Source organism: Poeciliopsis prolifica, unplaced genomic scaffold, assembly GCF_027474105.1.
Source record: "Poeciliopsis prolifica strain line A6 unplaced genomic scaffold, Auburn_PproV2 SCAFFOLD123, whole genome shotgun sequence".
In the NCBI taxonomy this organism is placed as follows: domain Eukaryota; kingdom Metazoa; phylum Chordata; class Actinopteri; order Cyprinodontiformes; family Poeciliidae; genus Poeciliopsis; species Poeciliopsis prolifica.
Window position 1 is genome coordinate 501090 of NW_026562498.1, and position 26411 is coordinate 527500.

Sequence of the window (26411 nt, forward strand, 5' to 3'; positions counted from 1 at the left end):
CTCTGAAGACGGTGCTCAGGTTACCTCCTGTTTGCTCATCCAGTTGTCCACCTGCTCCGTGTCCCTGTAGAACAGCTGCAGGTCCATGCACTGTTGTACTGCTGCCGGCGGACCTCCCACAGCTCCAGGAGGGACTCCTTCTCCTGGGCCAGGATCCCCAACTGCAGACACACAGAACCCAGTTAAAGCACACCAACAGATAAACTGGACCTTCAGGAGACCCGATCTGACGCTCCCACCTTCTCCTTGACCTCCTCGGAGGCGTAGTGTCCTGCACTGAGCAGGGCCTGACCAGCTTCATCTGTGGCCCTGAAGCTGTCCTCGTGGGCATCGATTTCTCCCTGTAGGAGACAAAACAAGCCAATCCACGTTCAGTAAATGCCCGGTTCTGGTCTCTGACCACCTTCAGCTTTAAAGAGTGTCACCTTGTGCTCCTGGTGCCGTCCAGCAGCGCTTCGGCTCCGGCCACGTCGTTGGCCAGCTCGTCGGCATTGATAAGAGCCTTCATCTCTGTCACCCAGCTGGTCAGATCTCTGAAGTCAGCAGTGAAACGCTGCAGACTGGAGGACAGAAGGACACAATGTTTCACCAACTAACAAGAGGAGGAAGAAGAAACAAAAGTGCAAAAACCAAAAAAATTGCAAAAGAAAGACCATCTACTGGTGGTCTGTGATGGTTGGTTGGTTGGTTGGTTGTGTGGTTGGTTGGTTGTGTGGTTGGTGTTGGTTGGTGGTTGGTTGGTTGGTTGGTTGGTGGTTGGTTGGTTGGTTGTGTGGTTGTTTGGTTGGTTGGTGGTTGGTTGGTTGTGTGGTTGGTTATGTGGTTGTCTGGTTGGTTGGTTTGGTTGGGGTTGGTTGGTTGGTTGGTTGGTTGTGTGGTTGGTTGGTTGGTTGGTTGGTGGTTGGTGGTTGGTGGTGGTTGGTTGGTTGGTTGTGGTTGGTTGGTTGGTTGGTTGGTTGTCTGGTTGGTTGGTTGGTTAGTTGTGTGGTTGGTTGGTTGGTTTTGTGGTTGGTTGGTTGGTTGTGTGGTTGGTTGTGTGGTTGGTGGTGGTTGGTTGGTTGTGTGGTTGTTTGGTTGGTTGGTGGTTGGTTGGTTGGTTGTGTGTGGTTGTTGGTTGTGTGGTTGGTTGGTTGGTTGGTTGTGTGGTTGGTTGTTGTGTGGTTGGTTGTGTGGATGGTTGTTTGGTTGGTTTGTGTGGTTGGTTGTGTGGTTGGTGGTTGTGTGGTTGGTTGGTTGTGTGGTTGGTGGTTGTGTGGTTGTGTGGTTGGTTGGTGTGTGGTTGGTTGGTTGGTTGGTTGGTTGGTGTGGTTGGTTGGTGGTGGTTGGTTGGTTGGTTGTGTGGTGTGTGGTGGTTGTGTGGATGGTTGTTGGTTGTTTGGTTGTGGGGTGGTTGTTTGTTGGTGGTTGTGTGGTTGGTTGGTTGTGTGGTTGGTTGGTTGGTTGTGTGGTTGGTGGTTTTGTGGTTGGTTGGTTGGTTGGTTGTTGTGTTGGTTGGTGGTGGTTGGTGGTGGGGGTTGGTGGTTGTTTGTGGTTGGTTGGTGGTTGGTTGTGGTTTGGCTGGTTGGGTGGTTGTTGGTTGGTTTGGTTGTTGGTTGGTTGTGTGGTGGTTGTTTGGTTGTGGTGGTTGGTGTTGGTTTGTGTGGTTGGTTGGTTGGTGGTTGGTGTGTGGATGGTTGTTTGGTTGGTTGTTTGTGTGGTTGTTTGGTTGGTGTGGTTGGTGGTGGTTGGTGTTGTGTGGTTGTGTGGTTGGTTGGTTGGTTGTGTGTGGTTGGTTGGTTGTGTGGTTGGTTGGTTTGGTGGTTGGTTGTTGGTGAGTGGTTGGTTGGTTGGTTGTGTGGTTGTTGTGTGGATGGTTGTTGGTTGGTTGTAGTGGTTGGTTGTGTGGTTGGGTTGTGTGGTTGGTTGTGGTTTGGTTTGGGTTGTGTGGTTGGTGGTTTGTGGTTGGTGTTGGTTGTGTGGTTGGTTGGTTGGTTGGTGGTTGGTTGGTTGGTTGTGTGGTTGTTTGTGTGGTTGGTTGGTTGTGTGGTTGTTTGTGTGGTTGGTTGTGTGGTTGTGTGGTTGGTTGGTTGTGTGGTTGTTTGTGTGGTTGTGTGGTTGGTTGGTTGGTTGGTTGTCTGGTTGGTTGGTTGGTTGGTTGGTGGTGGTTGTGTGGTTGGTTGGTTGTGTGGTTGTGTGGTTGGTTGTGTGGTTGTGTGGTTGGTTGGTTGTGTGGTTGGTTGGTAGTGTGGTTGTGTGGTTGGTTGGTTGGTTGTCTGGTTGGTTGTGTGGTTGGTTGTGTGGTTGGTTGGTTGGTTGGTTGTGTGTCTGGTTGGTAGGTTGTGTGTCTGGTTGGTTGGTTTATGGTGGTTGGTTGGTTGTGTGTATGGTGGTTGGTTGGGTTGTGTTGGTGTGGTTGGTTGGTTGGTGGTTGTGTGGTTGTGTGGTTGGTTGGTTGTGTGTCTGGTTGGTTGGTTGGTTGTGGGGTGGGTTGGTTGGTTGTGTGTGTGGTTGTGTGGTTGGTGTGTGTCTGGTTGGTGGGTTGTGTGTGTTCTGGTTGGTTGGTGTGTGTCTGGGGTTGGTTGGTGTGTGTCTGGTTGGTTGGTTGGTTGGTGGTTGTGTGGTTGGTTGTGTGTCTGGTTGTGTGGTGGTTGGTTGGTTGGTTGTCTGGTTGGTTGTGTGGTTGGTTGTGTGGTTGGTTGGTTGGTTGGTGTGTCTGGTTGGTTGGTTGGTTGTGTGTTGGTTGGTTGGTTGGTTTGGTTGGTTGGTTGGTTGTGTGTGTTGGTTGGTTGGTTGGTTGGTTGGTTGGTTGGTTGGTTGTGTGTGTGGTTGTGTGGTTGGTTGTGTGTCTGGTTGGTTGGTTGGTTGGTTGGTTGGTTGTGTGTGTGGTTGTGTGGTTGGTTGTGTGTCTGGTTGGTTGGTTGGTTGGTTGTGTGTCTGGTTGGTTGGTTGTGTGTCTGGTTGGTTGGTTGGTTGTGTGGTTGTGTGGTTGGTTGTGTGTCTGGTTGGTGGTTGGTTGGTTGGTTGGTTGTCTGGTTGGTTGTGTGGTTGGTTGTGTGGTTGGTTGGTTGGTTGGTTGTGTGTCTGGTTTGGTTGGTTGTGTGTCTGGTTGGTTGGTTGGTTGGTGTGTGGTTGGTTGGTTGTGTGTCTGGTTGGTTGGTTGGTTGGTGGTTGTGTGGTGGTTGTGTGGTTGGTTGTTGTGTTGGTTGGTTGGTTGGTTGGTGTGTCTGGTTGGTTGGTTGGTGTGTGTCTGGTTGGTTGGTTGGTTGTGTGTTGGTTGGTGGTTGGTTGTGTGGTTGTGTGGTTGGTTGTGTGTGGTTGGTTGGTTGGTTGGTTGGTTGTGTGTGTTGGTTGGTTGGTTGGTTGTGTGTCTGGTGGTTGGTTGTGTGTCTGGTTGGTTGGTTGGTTGGTTGGTTGTGTGTCTGGTTGGTTGGTTGGTTGGTTGTGTGTTGGTTGGTTGGTTGGTTGGTTGTGTGTCTGGTTGGTTGGTTGGTTGGTTGGTTGGTTGTGTCTGGTTGTGGTTGGTTGTGTGTTCTGGTTGGTTGGTTGGTTGTGTGTCTGGTTGGTTGGTTGGTTGGTTGGTTGTGTGTGTGGTTGGTTGGTTGGTTGGTTGTGTGTGTGGTTGTGTGGTTGGTTGTGTGTCTGGTTGGTTGGTTGGTTGGTTGTGTGTCTGGTTGGTTGGTTGGTGTGTGTCTGGTTGGTTGGTTGGTTGTGTGTCTGGTTGGTTGGTTGGTTGTGGTTGTGTGGTTGGTTGTGTGTCTGGTTGGTTGGTTGGTTGGTTGGTTGTGTGTGTGTCTGGTTGGTTGGTTGGTTGTGTGTCTGGTTGGTTGGTTGGTTGTGTGTCTGGTTGGTTGGTTGGTTGGTTGGTGTGTGGTTGGTTGGTTGGTTGGTTGGTTGGTTGGTTGTGTGTCTGGTTGGTTGGTTGGTTGGTTGTGTGTCTGGTTGGTTGGTTGGTTGGTTGTGTGTCTGGTTGGTTGGTTGTGTGTCTGGTTGGTTGGTTGGTTGGTTGTGTGTTTGGTTGGTTGGTTGGTTGGTTGGTTGGTTGGTTGGTTGGTTGGTTGGTTGTGTGTCTGGTTGGTTGGTTGGTGTGTGTCTGGTTGGTTGGTTGGTTGGTTGGTTGGTTGGTTGGTTGGTTGGTGTGTGGTTGGTTGGTTGGTTGGTTGTGTGTCTGGTTGGTTGGTTGGTTGGTTGTGTGTCTGGTTGGTTGGTTGGTTGGTTGGTTGTGTGTCTGGTTGGTTGGTTGGTTGTGTGTCTGGTTGGTTGGTTGGTTGGTTGTGTGTCTGGTTGGTTGGTTGGTTGGTTGGTTGTGTGTCTGGTTGGTTGGTTGGTTGTGTGTCTGGTTGGTTGGTTGGTTGGTTGTGTGTCTGGTTGGTTGGTTGGTTGGTTGGTTGTGTGTTGGTTGGTTGGTTGGTTGGTTGTGTGTCTGGTTGGTTGGTTGTGTGTCTGGTTGGTTGGTTGGTTGGTTGTGTGTCTGGTTGGTTGGTTGGTTGTGTGTCTGGTTGGTTGGTTGGTTGTGTGTCTGGTTGGTTGGTTGGTTGGTTGTGTGTCTGGTTGGTTGGTTGGTTGGTTGGTTGGTTGTGTGTCTGGTTGGTTGGTTGGTTGGTTGGTTGTGTGTCTGGTTGGTTGGTTGGTTGGTTGGTTGTGTGTCTGGTTGGTTGGTTGGTTGTGTGTCTGGTTGGTTGGTTGGTTGGTTGTGTGTCTGGTTGGTTGGTTGGTTGGTTGGTTGTGTGTCTGGTTGGTTGGTTGGTTGGTTGGTTGGTTGGTTGGTTGTGTGTCTGGTTGGTTGGTTGTGTGTCTGGTTGGTTGGTTGGTTGGTTGGTTGGTTGGTTGGTTGGTTGGCAGTGCGTACTGGTAGGAGTCGTTGAGACGGGCGTGGCGTTCAGCTGCCAGCGTCTGGATCTGCTCCCAGTTGGTGATGAGTTCATCTTTCTTCAGGTGGATCTGGGAAGCGTTCTGAGGATGGGTCTGCTGCAGGCGCTCGGCATCCCCTCCCAGGGTGTTCACCTGGTTGACAGCAGGAAGGGTGTTAGCAGGGCTTAGGAATGCTGAGTGGGAATGTGGGGCAGCAGGAGTCCCACCTTGTCCTTCAGAGCTGCCAGGTCGCTCCAGACCCTCCTGTTTCCTCAGCAGAGCCTGAACGCTGGCCAAGTCCCGCCCAAAGTCATCGGACGCCATCAGCTGCTCCTTCTCCTTGATCCAGCTGATGGTCTCGTCCACATCCCTGCAGACAGAAGCAGCATCACAGCTCAGAGAACGGTCCAACCTGAGAAGACGTTCATCCTGAGGTTTCTGGCGTTCACCTGTTGAAGCGTTGCACCTCGGCAGAGCCGAACAGCCGGGTCTGCCTCTGCAGGGCCAGGCCCTTCAGGCGCTGCCAGGCCGCGTTCACCTCTCCTGCTTCCTGACGATCAACTCGTTCTCCGGGTGCGCCTCCTGGATCAGCTTCCCGGCCAGCTGGTTCACTTCGTTCACGCGCTCCTCGTGAGCCGCCAGGTCCGTCTGGAACTCCTCAAAACTTCTTCTGCAGGAGCTCCACATGCTCCAGGTCCTGACCCAGCTCCTCAGAGGTCACGATGGCCTCCTGCACAGTGAGCACCGCTGCATCAGCTTCAGCTTCAGCAGCTTCAGCAGCTGCATCAGCTTCAGCTGCATCAGCTTCAGCTTCAGCTGCATCAGGTTCAGCTTCAGCTTCAGCTGCATCAGCTTCATCAGCTTCAGCTGCTTCAGCTTCAGCTGCATCAGCTTCATCAGCTGCATCAGCTTCAGCTGCATCAGCTTCAGCTTCAGCTGCATCAGGTTCAGCTTCAGCAGCTTCAGCTGCATCAGCTTCATCAGCTTCAGCTGCTTCAGCTTCAGCTGCATCAGCTTCATCAGCTTCAGCAGCTTCAGCTGCATCAGCTTCTTCAGCTTCAGCAGCTTCAGCTGCATCAGCTTCATCAGCTTCAGCTGCATCAGGTTCAGCTTCAGCAGCTTCAGCTGCATCAGCTTCATCAGCTTCAGCTGCTTCAGCTTCAGCTGCATCAGCTTCATCAGCTTCAGCAGCTTCAGCTGCATCAGCTTCTTCAGCTTCAGCAGCTTCAGCTGCATCAGCTTCATCAGCTTCAGCTGCATCAGCTTCATCAGCTTCAGCTGCATCAGCTGCAACAGCTTCAGCTGCATCAGCTTCATCAGCTTCAGCTGCATCAGCTTCATCATCTTCAGCTGCATCAGCTGCATCAGCTTCATCAGCTTCAGCTGCTTCAGCTGCAACAGCTTCAGCTTCATCAGCTTCAGCTGCATCAGCTTCATCAGCTTCAGCTGCTTCAGCTGCAACAGCTTCAGCTTCATCAGCTTCAGCTGCATCAGCTTCATCAGCTTCAGCTGCAACAGCTTCATCAGCTTCAGCTGCAACAGCTTCAGCTTCATCAGCTTCATCAGCTTCAGCTGCAACAGCTTCAGCTTCATCAGCTTCAGCTGCTTCAGCTGCAACAGCTTCAGCAGCTTCAGTAGCTGCAGCAGCTGCAGGATGTGTCTACACTCAGCCTGTCTTCCTGCTGCAGATCTTTGCTATATGAACTAAAAGAATCTTTAAAACTTTTTACCCTGAGTTTAAAACTCACTCAACGTAAAACTTTATGAAAACAAAACATGATTTAAAAAAGTATTTTTCTCAAACAGATTTAGGGTTTTAAAGGATAGAATGAAGTTGTAATAATGCAAGACTAACTTTAGAATATGGTTTTATTGTCATAATCTAAAAACCATCTGGCTCTGACATTAATACATTTACTAAACATTTATTTGTTTTTCTAAACATTTCCCCCCTGAGACAATTTGTTTTATTTTTTGACAAGAGGATTATTAAATATTTAATTTCTTAAAAATATTTGTCAAAAATTAGATTTATAAAAAGTTAGAAAACACTTGTGTTTCTAATAAATGTTTTAACTTATTAGAAGGTTGGACCAGAAGCGGTTCTGACCTTGTCGCTGATCCAGTCCAGAGCGTCTTCACACTCCCGCAGGTACTGCACCAGTTTCTGGGCCTGCAGCAGCCGCATGCCCTTCTCCTTGGTCTTCTGCAGCAGCAGGTCCCAGAGGCGGTGCAGCTCCTCCAGGCGGCTCTGGAAACAGAAAGCCTCTCTGAGTTCTCTAGATCTACGTCCGACGAGTCGGCCCGCTTCAGGCGGCTCCGTCTAACCGGGTCACGTTTCTGCGGGTTCTGAGCTCCTTGCCGTCAGAAATGAACTGATTTGTTTTTGTGTTTGATCCTCCGGTGTGGACCAGAGAGCTGGTCACACTACAGAGTGGAAAGGGCCCGGTGGGGAACCGGGTCAGAACTCTGGAAGCACACAGAGGAGCCACTCCAGTCCAGACACACACTTGGATATACTCAGCCATGTTGACGCTGGTGACTATGGGCCTCTGCTGCGTCCGGTACGGAGTGTAGGACTGAACCCGACAGGGAAAACAATCAGACCGGGATCATGCGAAGCCGCCCGTCCCGCCCGGATCCGGCTGGCCCAGATCGGACGGTTCTGGGAGTCTGTGGACGTACCCGGATGGTCTCAGAGGCAAAGTGTCCCTCGGTGATCATCAGGTTCCCGTTTTGTCCAGTTCGATGATGGCCGCCGCGTTGGCCTGGACCTCGGCCTCAAACGCCTGGTGTTTCTGCAGCTTCCCCTGTGAGGACAAACACATCAGCTGCAGCAGCGCCGGGCCAGACCCGCAGAGCCGGGCCCGCAGCACCGGGCCAGACCCAGAGCCGGGCCAGACCCGCAGCGCCGGGCCAGACCCGCAGAGCCGGGCCCGCAGCGCCGGGCCAGACCCGCAGCGCCGGGCCCGCAGCACCGGGCCAGACCCGCAGCACCGGGCCAGACCCGCAGAGCCGGGCCAGACCCGCAGAGCCGGGCCAGACCCGCAGAGCCGGGCCCGCAGCACCGGGCCAGACCCGCAGCACCGGGCCAGACCCGCAGCGCCGGGCCAGACCCCAGAGCCGGGCCCGCAGCACCGGGCCAGACCCGCAGCGCCGGGCCCGCAGCACCGGGCCAGACCCGCAGCACACGGGCCAGACCCGCAGCATCGGGCCAGACCCGCTTCCGTCGGAACCGGACCTGCAGGTTGGACGGGTCCTTGTAGTTCTCGTCGGAGGCGATCTGCAGCTTCTCCTGGATCCATTTCTCCAACTCGTCGGCGTCCCGGCGGAAGAACTGGAATCGGTACGAATCCTCCAGCTTCTGGCGCCGGACCATGGACAGCTCCTTGAAGCGCCGGTACCGGTCCAGAACCTGCTGCCGGCGCTCCTGGATGTCTTCGGCCGTTTCCAGCACTTTGACTCCGACCGTGTCCATTTTCTGCAACAAACAGAACAGAGGATGAGAACCCGGTCTGCTCCAGAACCAGCTGCAGTACAGGACCGGTTCTGGTCCGCTACTGAGAGGTCCAATGAAAAACACTGGATGCTGCCATGTGAACGCAGCTGATTGGTCGGGAGCTGAACCAATGGGAACAAAGCAACAGAAAACAGTGAAGGAGCTGATTTAGAGTTTAAAGTTCTCCAGAACCAGAACAGAACCTGCTGGTACCTATAGATCTGGATCAGTGGAGTTTAGTTCTGGTCAGCAGCAGAAGTCGGACCCGTCCTACAGAACCTCGGCTCCCCCCCTCGCCCCCTCCCCTCCTGTTGCTTAGCAACTAGCAGCTGACATGCTCTGAATGCCTGGAGGGGAGGGGCGGAAATCCCCCGGCGCCGAGTTCCCACACAAAGAGAAGTGAGCGGTCAGCGTCTCTGTGGGCTCAGCCTGCCGGGCCGGACCCGACCGGGCCGGACCCAACCGGGCCGTTCCTCAGAACCGACCGCTGGGCCAGCAGAACTCTGAGGCTCCAGAAGGAAGAGAGGCGGATCTCTCTGTCCCCATTCAGAGGAAACATGAGCTGCTTCCATGTCTGAGGAGCTTTATCAGCAAGCAGCTCGGCTCTGCAGTGCCTGATAACACACACAGAGACACACACACACACAGAGAGACACAGAGACACACACACAGAGACACACACACACACAGAGACACACACACACAGAGACACACACACACAGAGACACACACACACACAGAGACACACACACACACAGAGACACACACACACAGAGACACACACACACACACACACACACACACAGAGACACACACACAGAGACACACACACACAGAGACACACACAGAGACACACACACACAGACACACCACACACACAGAGACACACACACACAGAGACACACACACACACAGAGACACACACACACAGAGACACACACACACACAACACACACACACACAGCCCCTCACAGGCTCCGCCCTGCTTCAGGAGATCGCCCCCCTCAACAGACAGACGCCTAACTTTTTGATTCTGCATCAAATTAATCGTTGTTTCCTTCCACTAAACTTTCCAGGCTGCAGCCTGTGGTTTCTGCTAATGGCTGCTGTACATGAGCAGGAAGCTCGTTAATATTTCACTGCAGCAGAACCGGGTCGAACATCCCGACAATGGAGGAGTGTGTGAGGTGATCAGAGGATGTTAAAGTCCAAGAGCTGAGGCCCTCCCTCAGCTCCAGCGCCGCCCAGGGAGGCAGGAAGTGACTCAGGAGACAAAGGAAGTTCACCTGGAGGAGGTTCAGTCAGCTCCTCATCTCACTGTCAGTCTGTGCAAATCATCCAGAAGGTTCCGAAGGTTCTGTTGGGTCCAGACATCAGGAGACATATCCTCTGTTGCCATGGTTCCCTTCAGCAGCCAACAGGAAGGCTAAATATATGTTCAGTGCTAACCGATGCTAACTGGAGCTAACCGAAGGTTGATCTGTCTCACGGCAGGACGACGTCACCTGCTCCTCAACGAGTGCTAACGGCTACGCTAACAGCAGGATGGCTGCTAGCATAGCATTAGCTCTAGAATTAGCGCCAGTCTGCAAATGGAGGAAAACTGAACCTTTCCCAGCTGGATCAGTACCCGACCAGAACAGAACCTCCATCACATTTCATCCACAACCAAAGATTTCACTTCAACAGGAAACATGCAAACAGTGAACAGAACCGGGTCAGCAGAACCCAGAAACACAGCATACACACACAGAGCTGTTCTGTCCTCAGCTGCTCTTCCTCCGAGGCTCGGTTCTGATCCGCACCGCTCCAAACCAGAACCTTCTGCTATGTCAGACGCAGTGCAGTGACTGGGCAGAACCAGCAGAACCAAGCCCAGCCTCTGCTGCAGAGCCGCTCCGCCCACCGCTGGCCTGGAAACACACGCCTCACTTCACCCTGGAAATCCAGGATTTGCCTCATTTTCCAGGTTTTTCCTGCCAGTTCACACACACACACACACACACACACACACACACACACACACACACACACACACACACACACACACGGCGACACAAACACAACACACACACACACGGTGACACACCCAACCAGCAGCTGTTACCTTCAGTTTGGGTTTAGTGAAGGTCGACATGCTGCAGGATGAAGAACCAGGGTCAGTAAGCTCTAAAGCTGTCTAGAACGGGTCAGAACCGGGCCCAGACTGTAGAACCAAAGGCCCCCTGGTCCAGATGTTTCCATGGAAACAGTGAGAATAAACCAGTTAATGGTTTGTCCAGGAACGTCTCCAGCGTCCCGGGACGTTACAGAGCGGACCATCAGAACCAGGTCCGGTTCATCCTGAAAGCCCGGCTGCTGGAGCCCAGACCCAGTCAGGCTGTTTGGTTTCTGTGGCTACATCGGCTCTCAAGCGGTCCGATAAAAACTCAAACTGTTTCAGAACCGAGCCTGGATCACTAGATGAAACTAAATCAGTTTATTATGATGACGCACAGAACCGGCGCTAACGCTGCGCTAACACAGCAGATTCCCAGTTCTGATCTCTCCAAGCCAAAATACTTGGTTTGTTCCACTTCCACATGTGGAATTGAATCAGACACACCTTAAGAGTTTTCACATCATTACATCATGATTCACCAAAGACCGATGGGAAATACAGTAGCTTTCTTTCTACTAGCTTCCTTCATCTCGTCAGTATCCATTATTACCGAGAGCTGCTGGGTGACATTTATGTTCTTCTGAACATGCAGGGATCAGCTAATATTACTACCCTGTTATTCTTTTAGTTTAATTATTTTGTCAGCCATGATGACGCCCTGCCCACCCCGGGCCCGCCCCCGGTAAACCTGTCCTAGAGTCGCCTCTGCTCGGACTCAGCCGGTTTCTCTATGAGTTTTCCCGCAGCAGCGCCCCCTAGCTGTTGGTCTGACATTGCTGCAGGGACAGTCATCAGCTTCTTAACGCGGCTTTCTGAATACAGATGCTCTGCGGTTCTGGTAAAACCCACTCTGACCCGGTTCGGACATCAGAGCGGCTGGTTTCAGATCAGATCCGAGCTTATCTCGGTCCTGCAGACTGGTTCCCAGTAAACTGGCTGGTTCCCAGTAAACTGGCTGGTTCCCAGTAAACTGGCTGGTTTCCAGTTGACAGGATGGGAGGTGAGGAATTCAGCACCAGGCTGATGGTATCAGCTCGGACGGCCATCCGCGTCCTTCTGTGCAGAACCGCGGTGCTAACGGGCCGGTGTGATGGACGGAGGCCCGGGCGGCTCCTTTCCACCGGAAACCAGTTATTTTTATTGAACATCTGTCCAATAATCTGGGTTGATCTGCAGAACCTTCACCCGGTACCATCCGAGCCCTCACTGAAACCCAAAACACGCCCATGAATCGGAACCGCAGCCTCCTGCATGTTCTGCTCGCTTTTATTTGCTTTTAAACAGCAAGTGAAGCGTCTTTGAATCGATTATTACCGATGTGTTTCACCGCCGCTGTTAGCTGAGCCTGTTAGCCGGTCCTGTTAGCCTGCCGGTCACGGCCGAAAACCCCCACAGCTTTAAAACCACCAAATAAAAAGCAGCATTTATTGGATTTAAAACGCAACATTGTCTTTTCAAGCAGAAAAACATGGACATAATGTCCTTACCGTGAGGTTTTTCCAAAGAGCGAATGGAGAAGAAGCTATCCCGAAGAATCGACCTGACGGTTCGTTTGAAGGGCGGGGCGCTCTGATGCATGACGTCACTCCTGCAGCTGTACGGAAATACCCGAAGCTCGTCGGAAGAACACGAAGGCGAGCTGGAGATGGAGCGACTTCATTTTCGAGCAAACAAACCTCTGGAGTGGAAAATAAAACCACAAAATAAAAGAAAAAACGCAGCTTCTAGTTTACCTCAAACGCTGCTGTGTTGAGGAAAAACTTAAGTTTGATTAGAAAAAAATTCATCTGTGCCATAATCTCTGGATATCAGCATATCAAAGTGCAGTCAAGCCATGGAAATCATATTTAATTTAAAGAGACACGTTGTTTATTCCTCTTTTGGAAACTTACTTTTATGATATGAAGTAAAAATCCACCTTTAATATATTATATTCTTGTTTTTTTCAAATACAGTTATTACTCCATGTGAATAACTTGTGAAATAAAGATGAAAACATCTATCTTGTATCCATGTTGTGTATATACATTAAAATATATATATATAATAATGTAGAGTCTTCTTTGTTACAGCATGGATGCATATTTCAGGATTCACATTATTCAGATTGTTTTTTATACTTTTGGGGAGGTAATGCACGGGTTGCCGGTTCAAACCCCGCTCTGTCCGTCTCAGTCACTTTGCTCTCTGAACATCCATTGTGAATTGTATTTCATGGTTGCTAAGCAACATTAGGAGCATTATGCATCAGCTGACGACATGAGACCCGGCAGGCAGCAGGTCATGTGACCCGGAGCGAATGCAAACATCTGACCTGTTCAGGATGCAGAAAATTCAAACCAAACAAACATGTTTGATGTGAGTTTAGTTCAGGAATCATCATGAATACAGCATCTGTTGGTTCTGCTGGGTCAGAGCAGCGGGTCACCTGGCAGGTAACGATGACCCACATGTTTCAGCGCCTTGGATATTAATGCAGAGCAGCGATTAATCACACATGTTAACAGAATACAACAAAGCTGACGCTGAAGACATTTACTCCTCAGGACAAGGAATGATACACATCTGGATCAGAACCAGAACCTCCGGCTGGAGTTGAGAGGGGCGGAGCTTCTCCTGGTGTCCAATCAGGAGCTTCTGCCTCATGCTGAGGGCAAACCAGCAGCAGCATGACACTACCAGACACCAGAGGGCAGTCTTCCCAGAGACTGACTGGATCGACCAGATAAACCCGTAAAACCAGAAGAACCAGTCAGCAGCTCAAAATAATTCATACTTTATGGTTCTAATGTGGATGTGGTGATGATTGCTTTGGTTTCCAGTATCCGTTGCCATGGCGACGAGGAGTATCTCAGACGGGCGACGGGGAGCGCCGGGGCCCGCTGAGGAGCCCATCACTGAACACGTTGGCGTAGGACGCTTTGAGGAACTGGACGTAGTTCTGCAGGCTGCGGTTGGTGCTGTCCGACTGCTCCAGCCGGTCCTGGAGGTCCTGCAGGCGGCTCTGGTACCTCTTCTCTGCCTGAGGACCAATCACAGGTTAGTAACACGCTACTAGACCAATCACAGGTTAGTAACACGCTACTAGACCAATCACAGGTTAGTAACACGCTACTAGACCAATCACAGGTTAGTAACACATAACTAGACCAATCACAGGTTAGTAACACGTTACTAGACCAATCACAGGTTAGTAACACGCTACTAGACCAATCACAGGTTAGTAACACGCTGCCAGACCAATCACAGGTTAGTAACACGCTGCCAGACCAATCACAGGTTAGTAACACGCTGCCAGACCAATCACAGGTTAGTAACACGCTGCCAGACCAATCACAGGTTAGTAACACGCTGCCAGACCAATCACAGGTTAGTAACACGCTGCTAGACCAATCACAGGTTAGTAACACGTTACTAGACCAATCACAGGTTAGTAACACGTTACTAGACCAATCACAGGTTAGTAACACATAACTAGACCAATCACAGGTTAGTAACACGTTACTAGACCAATCACAAGTTAGTAACACATAACCAGACCAATCACAGGTTAGTAACACATAACTAGACCAATCACAGGTTAGTAACACGTTACTAGACCAATCACAGGTTAGTAACACGTTACTAGACCAATCACAGGTTAGTAACACATAACCAGACCAATCACAGGTTAGTAACACGTTACTAGACCAATCACAAGTTAGTAACACATAACCAGACCAATCACAGGTTAGTAACACGTTACTAGACCAATCACAGGTTAGTAACACATAACCAGACCAATCACAGGTTAGTAACACGTACTAGACCAATCACAGGTTAGTAACATAACCAGACCAATCACAGGTTAGTAACACGTTACTAGACCAATCAAGTTAGTAACACATAACCAGACCAATCACAGGTTAGTAACACGTTACTAGACCAATCACAAGTTAGTAACACATAACCAGACCAATCACAGGTTAGTAACACGTTACTAGACCAATCACAAGTTAGTAACACATAACCAGACCAATCACAGGTTAGTAACACGTTACTAGACCAATCACAGGTTAGTAACACGTTACTAGACCAATCACAAGTTAGTAACACATAACCAGACCAATCACAGGTTAGTAACACGTTACTAGACCAATCACAGGTTAGTAACACATAACTAGACCAATCACAGGTTAGTAACACATAACTAGACCAATCACAAGTTAGTAACACATAACCAGACCAATCACAAGTTAGTAACACGTTACTAGACCAATCACAGGTTAGTAACACATAACCACCAATCACAAGTTAGTAACACGTTACTAGACCAATCACAGGTTAGTAACACATAACTAGACCAATCACAAGTTAGTAACACATAACCAGACCAATCACAGGTTAGTAACACGTTACTAGACCAATCACAGGTTAGTAACACGTTACTAGACCAATCACAGGTTAGTAACACGTTACTAGACCAATCACAGGTTAGTAACACGTTACTAGACCAATCACAGGTTAGTAACACATAACTAGACCAATCACAGGTTAGTAACACATAACTAGACCAATCACAGGTTAGTAACACATAACTAGACCAATCACAGGTTAGTAACACGTTACTAGACCAATCACAAGTTAGTAACACATAACCAGACCAATCACAGGTTAGTAACACATAACCAGACCAATCACAGGTTAGTAACACGTTACTAGACCAATCACAAGTTAGTAACACGTTACTAGACCAATCACAGGTTAGTAACACATAACCAGACCAATCACAAGTTAGTAACACGTTACTAGACCAATCACAAGTTAGTAACACATAACCAGACCAATCACAGGTTAGTAACACGTTACTAGACCAATCACAAGTTAGTAACACGTTACTAGACCAATCACAGGTTAGTAACACATAACCAGACCAATCACAAGTTAGTAACACGTTACTAGACCAATCACAGGTTAGTAACAAGTTACTAGACCAATCACAGGTTAGTAACACGTTACTAGACCAATCACAGGTTAGTAACACATAACCAGACCAATCACAGGTTAGTAACACGTTACTAGACCAATCACAAGTTAGTAACACATAACCAGACCAATCACAGGTTAGTAACACGTTACTAGACCAATCACAGGTTAGTAACACATAACCAGACCAATCACAGGTTAGTAACACGTTACTAGACCAATCACAGGTTAGTAACACATAACCAGACCAATCACAGGTTAGTAACACGTTACTAGACCAATCACAAGTTAGTAACACATAACCAGACCAATCACAGGTTAGTAACACGTTACTAGACCAATCACAAGTTAGTAACACATAACCAGACCAATCACAGGTTAGTAACACGTTACTAGACCAATCACAAGTTAGTAACACATAACCAGACCAATCACAGGTTAGTAACACGTTACTAGACCAATCACAGGTTAGTAACACGTTACTAGACCAATCACAAGTTAGTAACACATAACCAGACCAATCACAGGTTAGTAACACGTTACTAGACCAATCACAGGTTAGTAACACATAACTAGACCAATCACAGGTTAGTAACACTAACTAGACCAATCACAAGTTAGTAACACATAACCAGACCAATCACAAGTTAGTAACACGTTACTAGACCAATCACAGGTTAGTAACACATAACCAGACCAATCACAAGTTAGTAACACGTTACTAGACCAATCACAGGTTAGTAACACATAACTAGACCAATCACAAGTTAGTAACACATAACCAGACCAATCACAGGTTAGTAACACGTTACTAGACCAATCACAGGTTAGTAACACGTTACTAGACCAATCACAGGTTAGTAACACGTTACTAGACCAATCACAGGTTAGTAACACGTTACTAGACCAATCACAGGTTAGTAACACATAACTAGACCAATCACAGGTTAGTAACACATAACTAGACCAATCACAGGTTAGTAACACATAACTAGACCAATCACAGGTTAGTAACACGTTACTAGACCAATCACAAGTTAGTAACACATAACCAGACCAATCACAGGTTAGTAACACATAACCAGACCAATCACAGGTTAGTAACACGTTACTAGACCAATCACAAGTTAGTAACACGTTACTAGACCAATCACAGGTTAGTAACACATAACCAGACCAATCACAAGTTAGTAACACATAACCAGACCAATCACAGGTTAGTAACACGTTACTAGACCAATCACAAGTTAGTAACACGTTACTAGACCAATCACAGGTTAGTAACACATAACCAGACCAATCACAAGTTAGTAACACGTTACTAGACCAATCACAGGTTAGTAACACATAACTAGACCAATCACAAGTTAGTAACACATAACCAGACCAATCACAGGTTAGTAACACGTTACTAGACCAATCACAGGTTAGTAACACGTTACTAGACCAATCACAGGTTAGTAACACGTTACTAGACCAATCACAGGTTAGTAACACGTTACTAGACCAATCACAGGTTAGTAACACATAACTAGACCAATCACAGGTTAGTAACACGTTACTAGACCAATCACAGGTTAGTAACACGTTACTAGACCAATCACAGGTTAGTAACACGTTACTAGACCAATCACAGGTTAGTAACACGTTACTAGACCAATCACAGGTTAGGGTTAGGAACTCACCTCCTCTATGTTGCGGCTCAGCTGCTCCAGCTCCGCGGCGGTCCGGCTCAGCTGAGCCTCCAGGTCCATGATGGTGGTCTGGGTGGAGCGCTCCTTGTGGGCGGCACGTTCTCTGGTCTCTGAGATCTGAAAACACGACACCAGGAGAAGCAAGTCCACCTCTGAGCTCAGACCGTTTTAGAGACAGGAAGCTTTCTAACTGTAACTAGTTAGAAAGCTAACTAGCAAATGAACTATTTAGCTTTTTCACTAAATATTTAGATTCAACTAAATATTCAAACAGATATAAGCTAAATATTTAGTTAGCAATATTTAGCTAACTAACTTGCTAACTAAATATTTTGCGTCCCAACTAGGCTGATGAATAAATACTTAATCTAAGTTAAATGTTTAGCATTCCAACTAAATATTAAGTTTGAAAGTATAACATTTATGAATGGATGAGTAACATGGTGATAAAGTGGAGGTGGTATTTTTTCCTCTGTGACAGGCTCCAGCTTCATTTAGGGTTAGGGTAGGTAACTAACCTGCTGCCGCGCGTCGTTCACAGCCTCCTCCAGCCTCCGGCTCAGCAGCGAACACTCTCTGCTCTTTTCTTCCAAGGAGAGCTGATTGCTGCGGATGGTCTTCTCCCGTTTGGAGATGACGGTCAGAAGGTCCGAGTTCTGGCTGGAGACGTCGCTCAGCTTCCTGTCGGCCAGCAGGGGGAGCAATCAGAGCTGCAGCAGGACCGCAGTCGGAGGCTTTTCCTCCACTCACCTCTCCATAGACTCCACCTTCAGCTGGAGCTGCCGGTTCTCCTCCATCAGCAGCTGGTTCTTCTGCCGGAGCAGGTCCGTTTGGCGCCCCTGGGAGTCCACCTGACAGAAACACATGTGAGAAACAGCAGCACACTGCCGGGGGTTCTGTCGGGTCAGAGAGCAGCACCTTCAGCCGCAGCTCCGTCAGGGTGCCGCTCAGCTCCAGGCTGCGCCTCTCGCGGCTGCGCTCCTCTTCCTGCGCCTCCTGCAGCTGCAGCTGGCAGCGCCGCAGGGCCTCGGGCAGAACCTCCAGCTCCGACAGCCGGCCCTGCAGCTCCCGCCGGATCTGCTCCTTCTCCCTCTCCAGCTCCACCCGGACGGCCTGGGCGTCCCGCTCCGCCTGCGCCACCTGGGCGCGGGCCTGCTCCGCCTCGGCCCGCGTGTTCCCCACCTGCAAAGCGGAGCAGCAAGCTGAGCGCCTGGTTCTGCTTTCTGTCACCATAAATCCAGTTACAGTAAACTGGCCAGAAATGAAGGTGATAAAATAATAATGACAACCAGTTAAAACTCCTGTTTCCAAAAAACATGAACTGGAAGAAAACATTTTAAATAAAGCAATAAATAAAATGGATCATGAAATCTGTCAATTCATCTTTACTCAGGAAAAACTGAGGAAACAGCCAGTCTGGAGTTTTATAAAATAAAATCTTTAAAATGGTGTTAGAGCGTACTGTCTCTTTAAGGACAGACCAACATGGAAACTACTGCTCTCACTTTACAGACCATGTGATGAATCAGTTAACTGGTTAGCGGTTGTTGTGACAGAGTTCTGGCCGGGTCCAGTACCTGGATCTTGTAGTTGTCCAGCAGAACCTCACACTGCTTGACGGAGGTTCTGACCTGCTGCAGCTCCGACTCGGTTCGGCTCAGCTTCTCCTCCGCCGCCGACACGGCAGCCTGGACACACACAGGGCTCAGCGTTTGCCAGACCCGGCCCGCAGGAGAAGGTTCTGATCCGATCCTACCTTCAGTTTCTTGGTCTCCAGCTGGGCGGCGGCTTTCTGCGCCGACACCGCCTGCAGCCGGTCCAGCAGCACCTGCTTCTCCACCGAACCTTGTTCCTGAACGGCCTGCAGCTGCTCGGTCAGCTCCGATATCCGGCTGGGGATAAGAACCGCACGGCCCGGTTCAGACCCGCACGGCCCGGTTCAGACCCGCACAGCCCGGATCAGAACCGCACGGCCCGGATCAGACCCGCACGGCCCGGGCAGAACAGAACAGAACATGAAGCTCTGTTTGGATCAAACATCCGACTGACTGACTGTACATCCACCCACCTGGTCAGCAGGTTCAGCTCCACCTCCAGCTGACCCTTCTCCGCCGCTTCTTCTCCATGGCGACGCTGCCAGGCGTCAGCTGAAGCCAGCTTCGGCCGCCTGCTTCTCCTGTTGGGCAGACAGAGGCAGTTGGGTGTAGCTGATCAGGGTGTAGCTGATCAGGGTGTAGCCCATCAGGGTGTAGCCGATCAGGGTGTAGCTGATCAGGGTGTAGCCTGTCAGGGTGTAGCTGATCAGGGTGTAGCTGATCAGGTTGTAGCTGATCAGGTTGTAGCCTGTCAGGGTGTAGCTCAGGGTGTAGCAGATCAGGGTGTAGCCGATCAGGGTGTAGCCGCTCAGGGTGTAGCCGCTCAGGGTGTAGCCGCTCAGGGTGTAGCTGATCAGGGTGTAGCTGATCAGGGTGTAGCCTGTCAGGGTGTAGCTGATCAGGGTGTAGCTGATCAGGTTGTAGCTGATCAGGGTGTAGCCTGTCAGGGTGTAGCTGATCAGGTTGTAGCCTGTCAGGGTGTAGCCGCTCAGGGTGTAGCCGATCAGGGTGTAGCCTCAGGGGTAGTAGCCGCTCAGGGTGTAGCCGCTCAGGGTGTAGCTGATCAGGCTGTTAGCTGATCAGGGTGTAGCTGATCAGGGTGTAGCTGATCAGGGTGTAGCCGATCAGGGTGTAGCCCAGTGCTTCTCAAATAGTGGGGCGGGCCCCCTTTGGGGGGCGCGGTGCGATACCTGGGGGGGCGTGTGATCCTGGGGAACAGGCTTTTTTTTGGCCATACTAGTATAAAGTGTAATTGCGCACAGTAGGCGGCAGTGGCGCTCTCATTGTTACTTCTGTCACGTTTGCGACAGTGCAACATTTTACGACTTACAAGACAACAGGTTTGCCTTGGTTAGCAGTGTCAAGTCAACAAAAAGCTCCGACTGCGTTCTGTCTATGGCCTCCGTTATTCAACAACCCCCAACATGAAAAGTTTTTCACAGGGATGAAAAGAAAAGCGGAGAGAGACAAAGATAATGAGACAACAGAAAGTCAACCGAAAGCTAAGAAGAGGAAATACGACGAAGCGTATTTAGCGCTTGGCTTCACTGTGACTACAGTTGGAGAAGAGGAAAGACCGGTGTGTTGCTGTGTCTAAAAATGCTCGCAGCGGACAGCATGAAGCCAAATAAATGACGCGTCACTTAAATACGTTACATCCCAATCACGCCGATAAGCCGCTAGAGTTTTTTCAGCGAAAAAAATGTTAATAAGGAAAAAATGTTATGCAGAGATGGATAGTCACGGTGGGGAGTGGGGGGCGCGAATAGTTTTCTTCTTGCTAGGGGGGCGTAACGGAAAATAATTGAGAAGCACTGGTGTAGCCTGTCAGGGTGTTAGCCGATCAGGGTGTAGCCTGTCAGGGTGTAGCCGATCAGGGTGTTAGCCGATCAGGGTGTAGCTGATCAGGGTGTAGCCGTGTTGGACCCACCCTCTCCAGCAGCTGTGCGCTCAGCTGGCCCTGTGCCCTCGCAGCGTTCTGCCCGCTGCTTCTGGGCCTGGCTGGCCCGTTTCAGCGCCTCCTGCTCCTCCTGTGCCTCCTGCTTCGCCCGGCCCAGCTGCTGCGCCACCTGGTCCGCCTCCGCCAGATGCCGATTGGCCTCCCGCTCCAGGTTCTGCTGGGACACGCCTCGGTCAGGCGCTGCTCCCCGAGTCCCCGGTGGAGTTGTGACCTCTGACCTTTATCTGGATGACGAGCCGGTTGTTCTCAGCCTCTTTTCTCCGCAGCTGACCCTGCAGACGAGCTCTGGTGGCGTCCAGATTCCGGGACAAATCCTCCGACTTCCTCACATTCTCCTGCAGTTCCCGAACACAGATTATAATCCAGATTATAATCCAGATTATAATGCAGATTATAATGCAGATTATAATGCAGATTATAATCCAGATTACAACATTGTTTCTGGTACCTTCTCAGAATCCAGCTGGGTGGAGAGCTGATGAAGCTCCTTCTCCTTCTCCTGAAGCTTCTTAACCAGCAGCTGAGAAAAGAAAAGCACAGCGCCCCCAGAGGACAGATGAGAGATTACAGGTTCTGATCCATCAGGACCATAACACTGGAATACACTCCTGATCAAAGGAGTCCAGAGAAACAGAACCAGAACCACGTTGAGGTCCAGATCTGAATGGAATCGGGCCGTCCAGCTGGGATGGTGCGGCGTGAACTCACGGCGTTCCAGGCCTCCATGTCAGCGAGCGACTTCAGCAGAACCTTCCTCTGCTCCGACAGGCCGACGGACTCCATCTGATCACAACCAAACCACAGCCGGTCACAACACAGTCACTTTGACTAGGCCCTTCTAACTAACCCGTGACCCTTCTAACTAACCCGTGACCCACTACACATGGACATAACTCTGAATATTTTCATTGTTTCCTGAAATATTTGCTGTGAATTTCCACAAAATAAGAAAGTAAAAGTACCAGAAAAGTTTTTGTAATTTTCATCATACAGCCAGTTGCTATGGGTTTTATTTCGGGGAATCAGAAAACAATATTTAAATGCTCAAAAATAGTTTTCAGTCCGTCTCTACCGTGTTTGGTCTGCTGAATACTTTGGGTACCTGGGACTCGCGCTGCTCCCGCAGCAGATGGCGCAGGGTTCTGTTGGTGACCTCGAATCCCTCCAGCGTCTCCAGCAGCAGCTCTTTCTGCTGGTCCAGACCGGCCCACATCATCTTCTGCAGGCAGAACCAAACGGGTAAGAGGCTCCGGTTCCGCCGGGTTGGCTATGGAACCACAAACCGGGTCGCCGCTCACATTTTTTACCGAGTCGCCCAACTTGTGGACGTGTTCCTTCAGAGCAGAAACCTGGTGAGCGGCTGCAGCGGCGTCAGCTTCTGCTTCCCTTAACTTCTGGAGGAGAAGCTCCGGATCCTTCGGAAAACCGTCTGGACTGGGAACACGAGGAACACAGGAAGTAACCCCACTATACAGGAAGTAACCCCACTATACAGGAAGTAACCCCACTATACAGGAAGTAACCCCACTATACAGGAAGTAACCCCACTATACAGGAAGTAACTCAACTATACAGGAAGTAACCCCACTACACAGGAAGTAACCCAACTATACAGGAAGTAACCCCACTACACAGGAAGTAACTCAACTATACAGGAAGTAACCCCACTATACAGGAAGTAACCCAACTATACAGGAAGTAACCCCACTATACAGGAAGTAACCCCACTATACAGGAAGTAACCCCACTACACAGGAAGTAACCCAACTATACAGGAAGTAACCCCACTACACAGGAAGTAACTTAACTATACAGGAAGTAACCCCACTACACAGGAAGTAACTCAACTATACAGGAAGTAACCCCACTACACAGGAAGTAACCCAACTATACAGGAAGTAACCCCACTATACAGGAAGTAACCCCACTTCACAGGAAGTAACCCAACTATACAGGAAGTAACCCAACTATACAGGAAGTAACCCCACTATACAGGAAGTAACCCCACTACACAGGAAGTAACCCCACTATACAGGAAGTAACCCAACTATACAGGAAGTAACCCCACTACACAGGAAGTAACCCCACTATACAGGAAGTAACCCCACATACAGGAAGTAACCCCACTATACAGGAAGTAACCCAACTATACAGGAAGTAACCCCACTACACAGGAAGTAACCCAACTATACAGGAAGTAACCCCTACACAGGAAGTAACTTAACTATACAGGAAGTAACCCCACTACACAGGAAGTAACTCAACTATACAGGAAGTAACCCCACTACACAGGAAGTAACCCAACTATACAGGAAGTAACCCCACTACACAGGAAGTAACCCAACTATACAGGAAGTAACCCAACTACACAGGAAGTAACCCAACTATACAGGAAGTAACCCCACTATACAGGAAGTAACCCCACTATACAGGAAGTAACTCAACTATACAGGAAGTAACCCCACTACACAGGAAGTAACCCAACTATACAGGAAGTAACCCAACTACACAGGAAGTAACCCAACTACACAGGAAGTAACCCAACTATACAGGAAGTAACCCCACTATACAGGAAGTAACCCCACTATACAGGAAGTAACCCTAAAATCACAGGAAGTAACCCCACTATACAGGAAGTAACCCTAAAATCACAGGAAGTAACCCCACTACACAGGAAGTAACCCAACTATACAGGAAGTAACCCCACTACACAGGAAGTAACCCTAAAATCACAGGAACTAACCCTAAAATCATAGGAACTAACCCCACTACATAGGAAGTAACCCTAAAATCACAGGAAGTAACCCCACTACACAGGAAGTAACCCTAACACAGGAAGTAACCCCACTACACAGGAAGTAACCCTAAAAGCACAGGAAGTAACCCTAAAAGCACAGTAAATAATGTGAGTGGTACCTGCTCTCCGTGTTCTCCTGCAGTATCCTCCCTATTGACTCCCTCAGCTGGCTGTTTTTCCACTCCTGCAGCTCCTTGCTGTCCTCAGTTAGCTCCTCCTCCTGCTTGGCGGTCACTCGCTCTGAGACATCCTGCTGCTCCGACTTGCGGCCCAGGACCTGCTCCTTCCTGCGGTGTTCCACCTGGATGCAGGAGACACAGCAGACGTGTCAGGAAACCCGACCAGAACATCCTGGTACTGAAACATTCTGGTTTCAGAACATGGTCAAGTCTTTCTAAACTGAATTTATTTGGATTAGATGTTTGATTTTAAAGGGCAGTATTATGTGTTTTCCTGCTCCCCTGGATCAGAACCAGATCAGAACCAGATCCGAACCCACCTCGGTCCTCAGAGAGCTGACCTCGGTCATCAGGGTCTCGATCTTCTTCTCATACTGGCTGATTCGGCCATGCAGATGCTGCTCTTCCTCTGAGGCGAGGTCAGACAGCCGCAGCTCAGGCTCTGGTTCCGGTTCTGGCGGTTTGATCTCCAGGCAGTGGGTCGGACCCTGAGACGAAACAAAGTCTGAGGAAGAGGACAGAAAGAAGATCCGATCGGATCCCAGCGGACCCCTGACCTCCCATTTGTAGGAAGTCTTTCCTGGAGGATTCCATGGAAGACGCGTTTTGATGCTGGCGGAGGGACGGCGCGGCGATTTCTCCTTGCTCAACGTCTTCTGAGGAGGACATGGAGGACAGAACCAAGAGGGTTAAAGGAGACGCCTCATTCGGGCTCAAAAGACAGGAAGGAGAGCAGAGGGGCGGTGAGGTGACCTCTGACCTGAGGTTTCTCGTTGGGAGTCTTCTTCTTCACTTGCAGGTAGAGCGCTCCGGCATTACTGACGTGGACCTTCACCCGGGGCGAACCGGACAGGTTCTTCATGTCTTTGTTCTGGGAAACAACGAGTTTATACCGGTTGCTTGAAGGAGGATAAAATCAGATCTGATTGGACGGGAGGGCAGGATGTTTACCGAATCATTCTCATAATAAACTCCGATTAATGATGAAAAACATCTTCATATTATTGGACTTGTTTATTTTTTATTATTTTATCCACTGTGTGTTCAATGGGAGCATCAATAAATATCAACACATTTGAAAATAAATGACACTGCAGTTTAGTGACACAATCACTCTTCTTTTGTGACTGAAGCGTTGAGTGTTTTTGTAATAGCAGTTTTTGTGTGTTTTGTCTTTGCTGAGCCTTTAAAAGAGAAGTGATAAGAGCAGATCCAATGAAACATTTTAAATCACTGAAACAGTTGATGTAATCAGTGGTTGATACCTGTGTTGCCATAGTAACAAATGTAATACTTTCTTTGCTTTGTTGACAAACATCGCAGCAAATGAAACCAATTATCTCTGACTGCATTTAAGCCCCGCCCCCTCTGCCAGGTTCAGGAAGCGGGACCCAAATGCAGCTCCGCCCGGGGCCCCGTTCATCCTCTGACCGGCTCTGATAGGAGCCCCGGTTTTCCACATTCACCCGGTTAATCAGTTTATGGAGCACAATCATAAAATAATCCCGATAATGATTTTTAAAAGACAATAAGACGTTATGAATGAAAGAAAATCTGAACTTTAGCTGGATTTGAAGTTTCTATTTTCACAGAAAAATAAAAATGTCGCTAAACTGAATGTTGAAGATACAGCGTTTGAAAATCCAACTAAGTGACTTCAGTTAATTGGATTATTTGGATACTTACAGTCAAAAGGCAGAATAAACAGCTTGGTTATCAGTAATAAGAGCTTAGAGCCTAAACGAAAAACAAAAGGTTTCTTACCATGAAGTAAAATAAAGACCAGCCGTTTAAACCCGCAGATAAACCTGATCCGCTCCGCAGAAATCAGCTGATGCTGATATTTACACGGAAAGTCCGTTGGATACAAGCTAACTAACAGCTCAACAGCTAGCCTCCCTGTGATTGGGCTGTTTGAAACACGTGACATGTTTCACCGCCGCTGATTGGTCAAGAGACGGCGTTCTGCCGTTCCTTAGCAACAGTGTCCATTGCGACCGCGGTGGCTTCACAGCAGCTGAATCCATCGGGAAATGTGGGATTTTTATCGTTTCGGTCCAAAAATCCTTCTTTTAATCAAAATGGAAATTTAAATATGTCAAAACTCATAACTGTTATCATCCAAGTGTCTTGCAAAAGATGCTGTCAGTCTTGAAACCAGTGATTGTGACTGAAGGCCTTTCAGACCAAACTTCAGTCACAATCAGTGAAACTTAAACCAACTTCAATAACAAAGTACTTACTGCACTTTTACTACACTCTTTACTTCTGCTGTTAATCTGAAGTATTTGGATGTGGGTGAAACATGCAGGCAGCAGTCGATGCTCTGCAGCAACATCCTGGATGAGACCATCAGCTCTGCTCATCCACCTCCTTTGCTTTTGGACTTCTCTCTGTCACTACAGCGACAGAGAGCAGGGGATGTTTTCCCTTTCAGACCATAAAGGTTCATTTATTTCCTTCTAATTTACCTCCAAACGGTTCCAGGTCCAAAACTGCAGGTCTGCTGCAGCAGGAAGCCAGGATGGATGGTCCAGTTCACACCAGGTCAGGGGTCAGCCGCGGTCCTGTCACTGAACCGATGGGAGCGTGAGGAGCAGTGTCAGCAGGGCGGAGCGGGTTCTGGTTAGTTCCGGGTCGTCTTCAGGTCCGGGCAGATCCAGACCCCACACAGATCTGACTGCATTTGTGTTTCTCTAAAGGCTTCTGTGTTCCTGTGTGGCAGCAGCTCCAC

The 26411-nt window shown here is 49.3% G+C and overlaps 1 protein-coding gene and 1 pseudogene across 1 annotated transcript; both read right to left on the reverse strand.

Annotated features, from left to right (window-relative positions):
* LOC129355042 (spectrin alpha chain, non-erythrocytic 1-like) overlaps positions 1-12049 on the reverse strand; it is a 28065-nt pseudogene extending 16016 nt beyond the window's left edge.
* A 1198-nt stretch (positions 12050-13247) lies between these two features.
* LOC129355049 (outer dense fiber protein 2-like) lies at positions 13248-25573 on the reverse strand. The gene is given in 21 exon segments (XM_055024606.1): positions 13248-13509; positions 17138-17263; positions 17665-17827; positions 17897-17997; positions 18065-18328; positions 18724-18834; positions 18903-19038; positions 19215-19304; positions 19306-19322; positions 20672-20699; positions 20701-20855; positions 20920-21036; positions 21150-21221; positions 21410-21484; positions 21804-21920; positions 22000-22135; positions 23618-23799; positions 23998-24165; positions 24235-24333; positions 24438-24548; positions 25442-25573. Coding segments are annotated over 21 exon segments (2442 nt in total). The 5' UTR covers positions 25445-25573; the 3' UTR covers positions 13248-13338.
* Between the last annotated feature and the right edge of the window lie 838 nt (positions 25574-26411).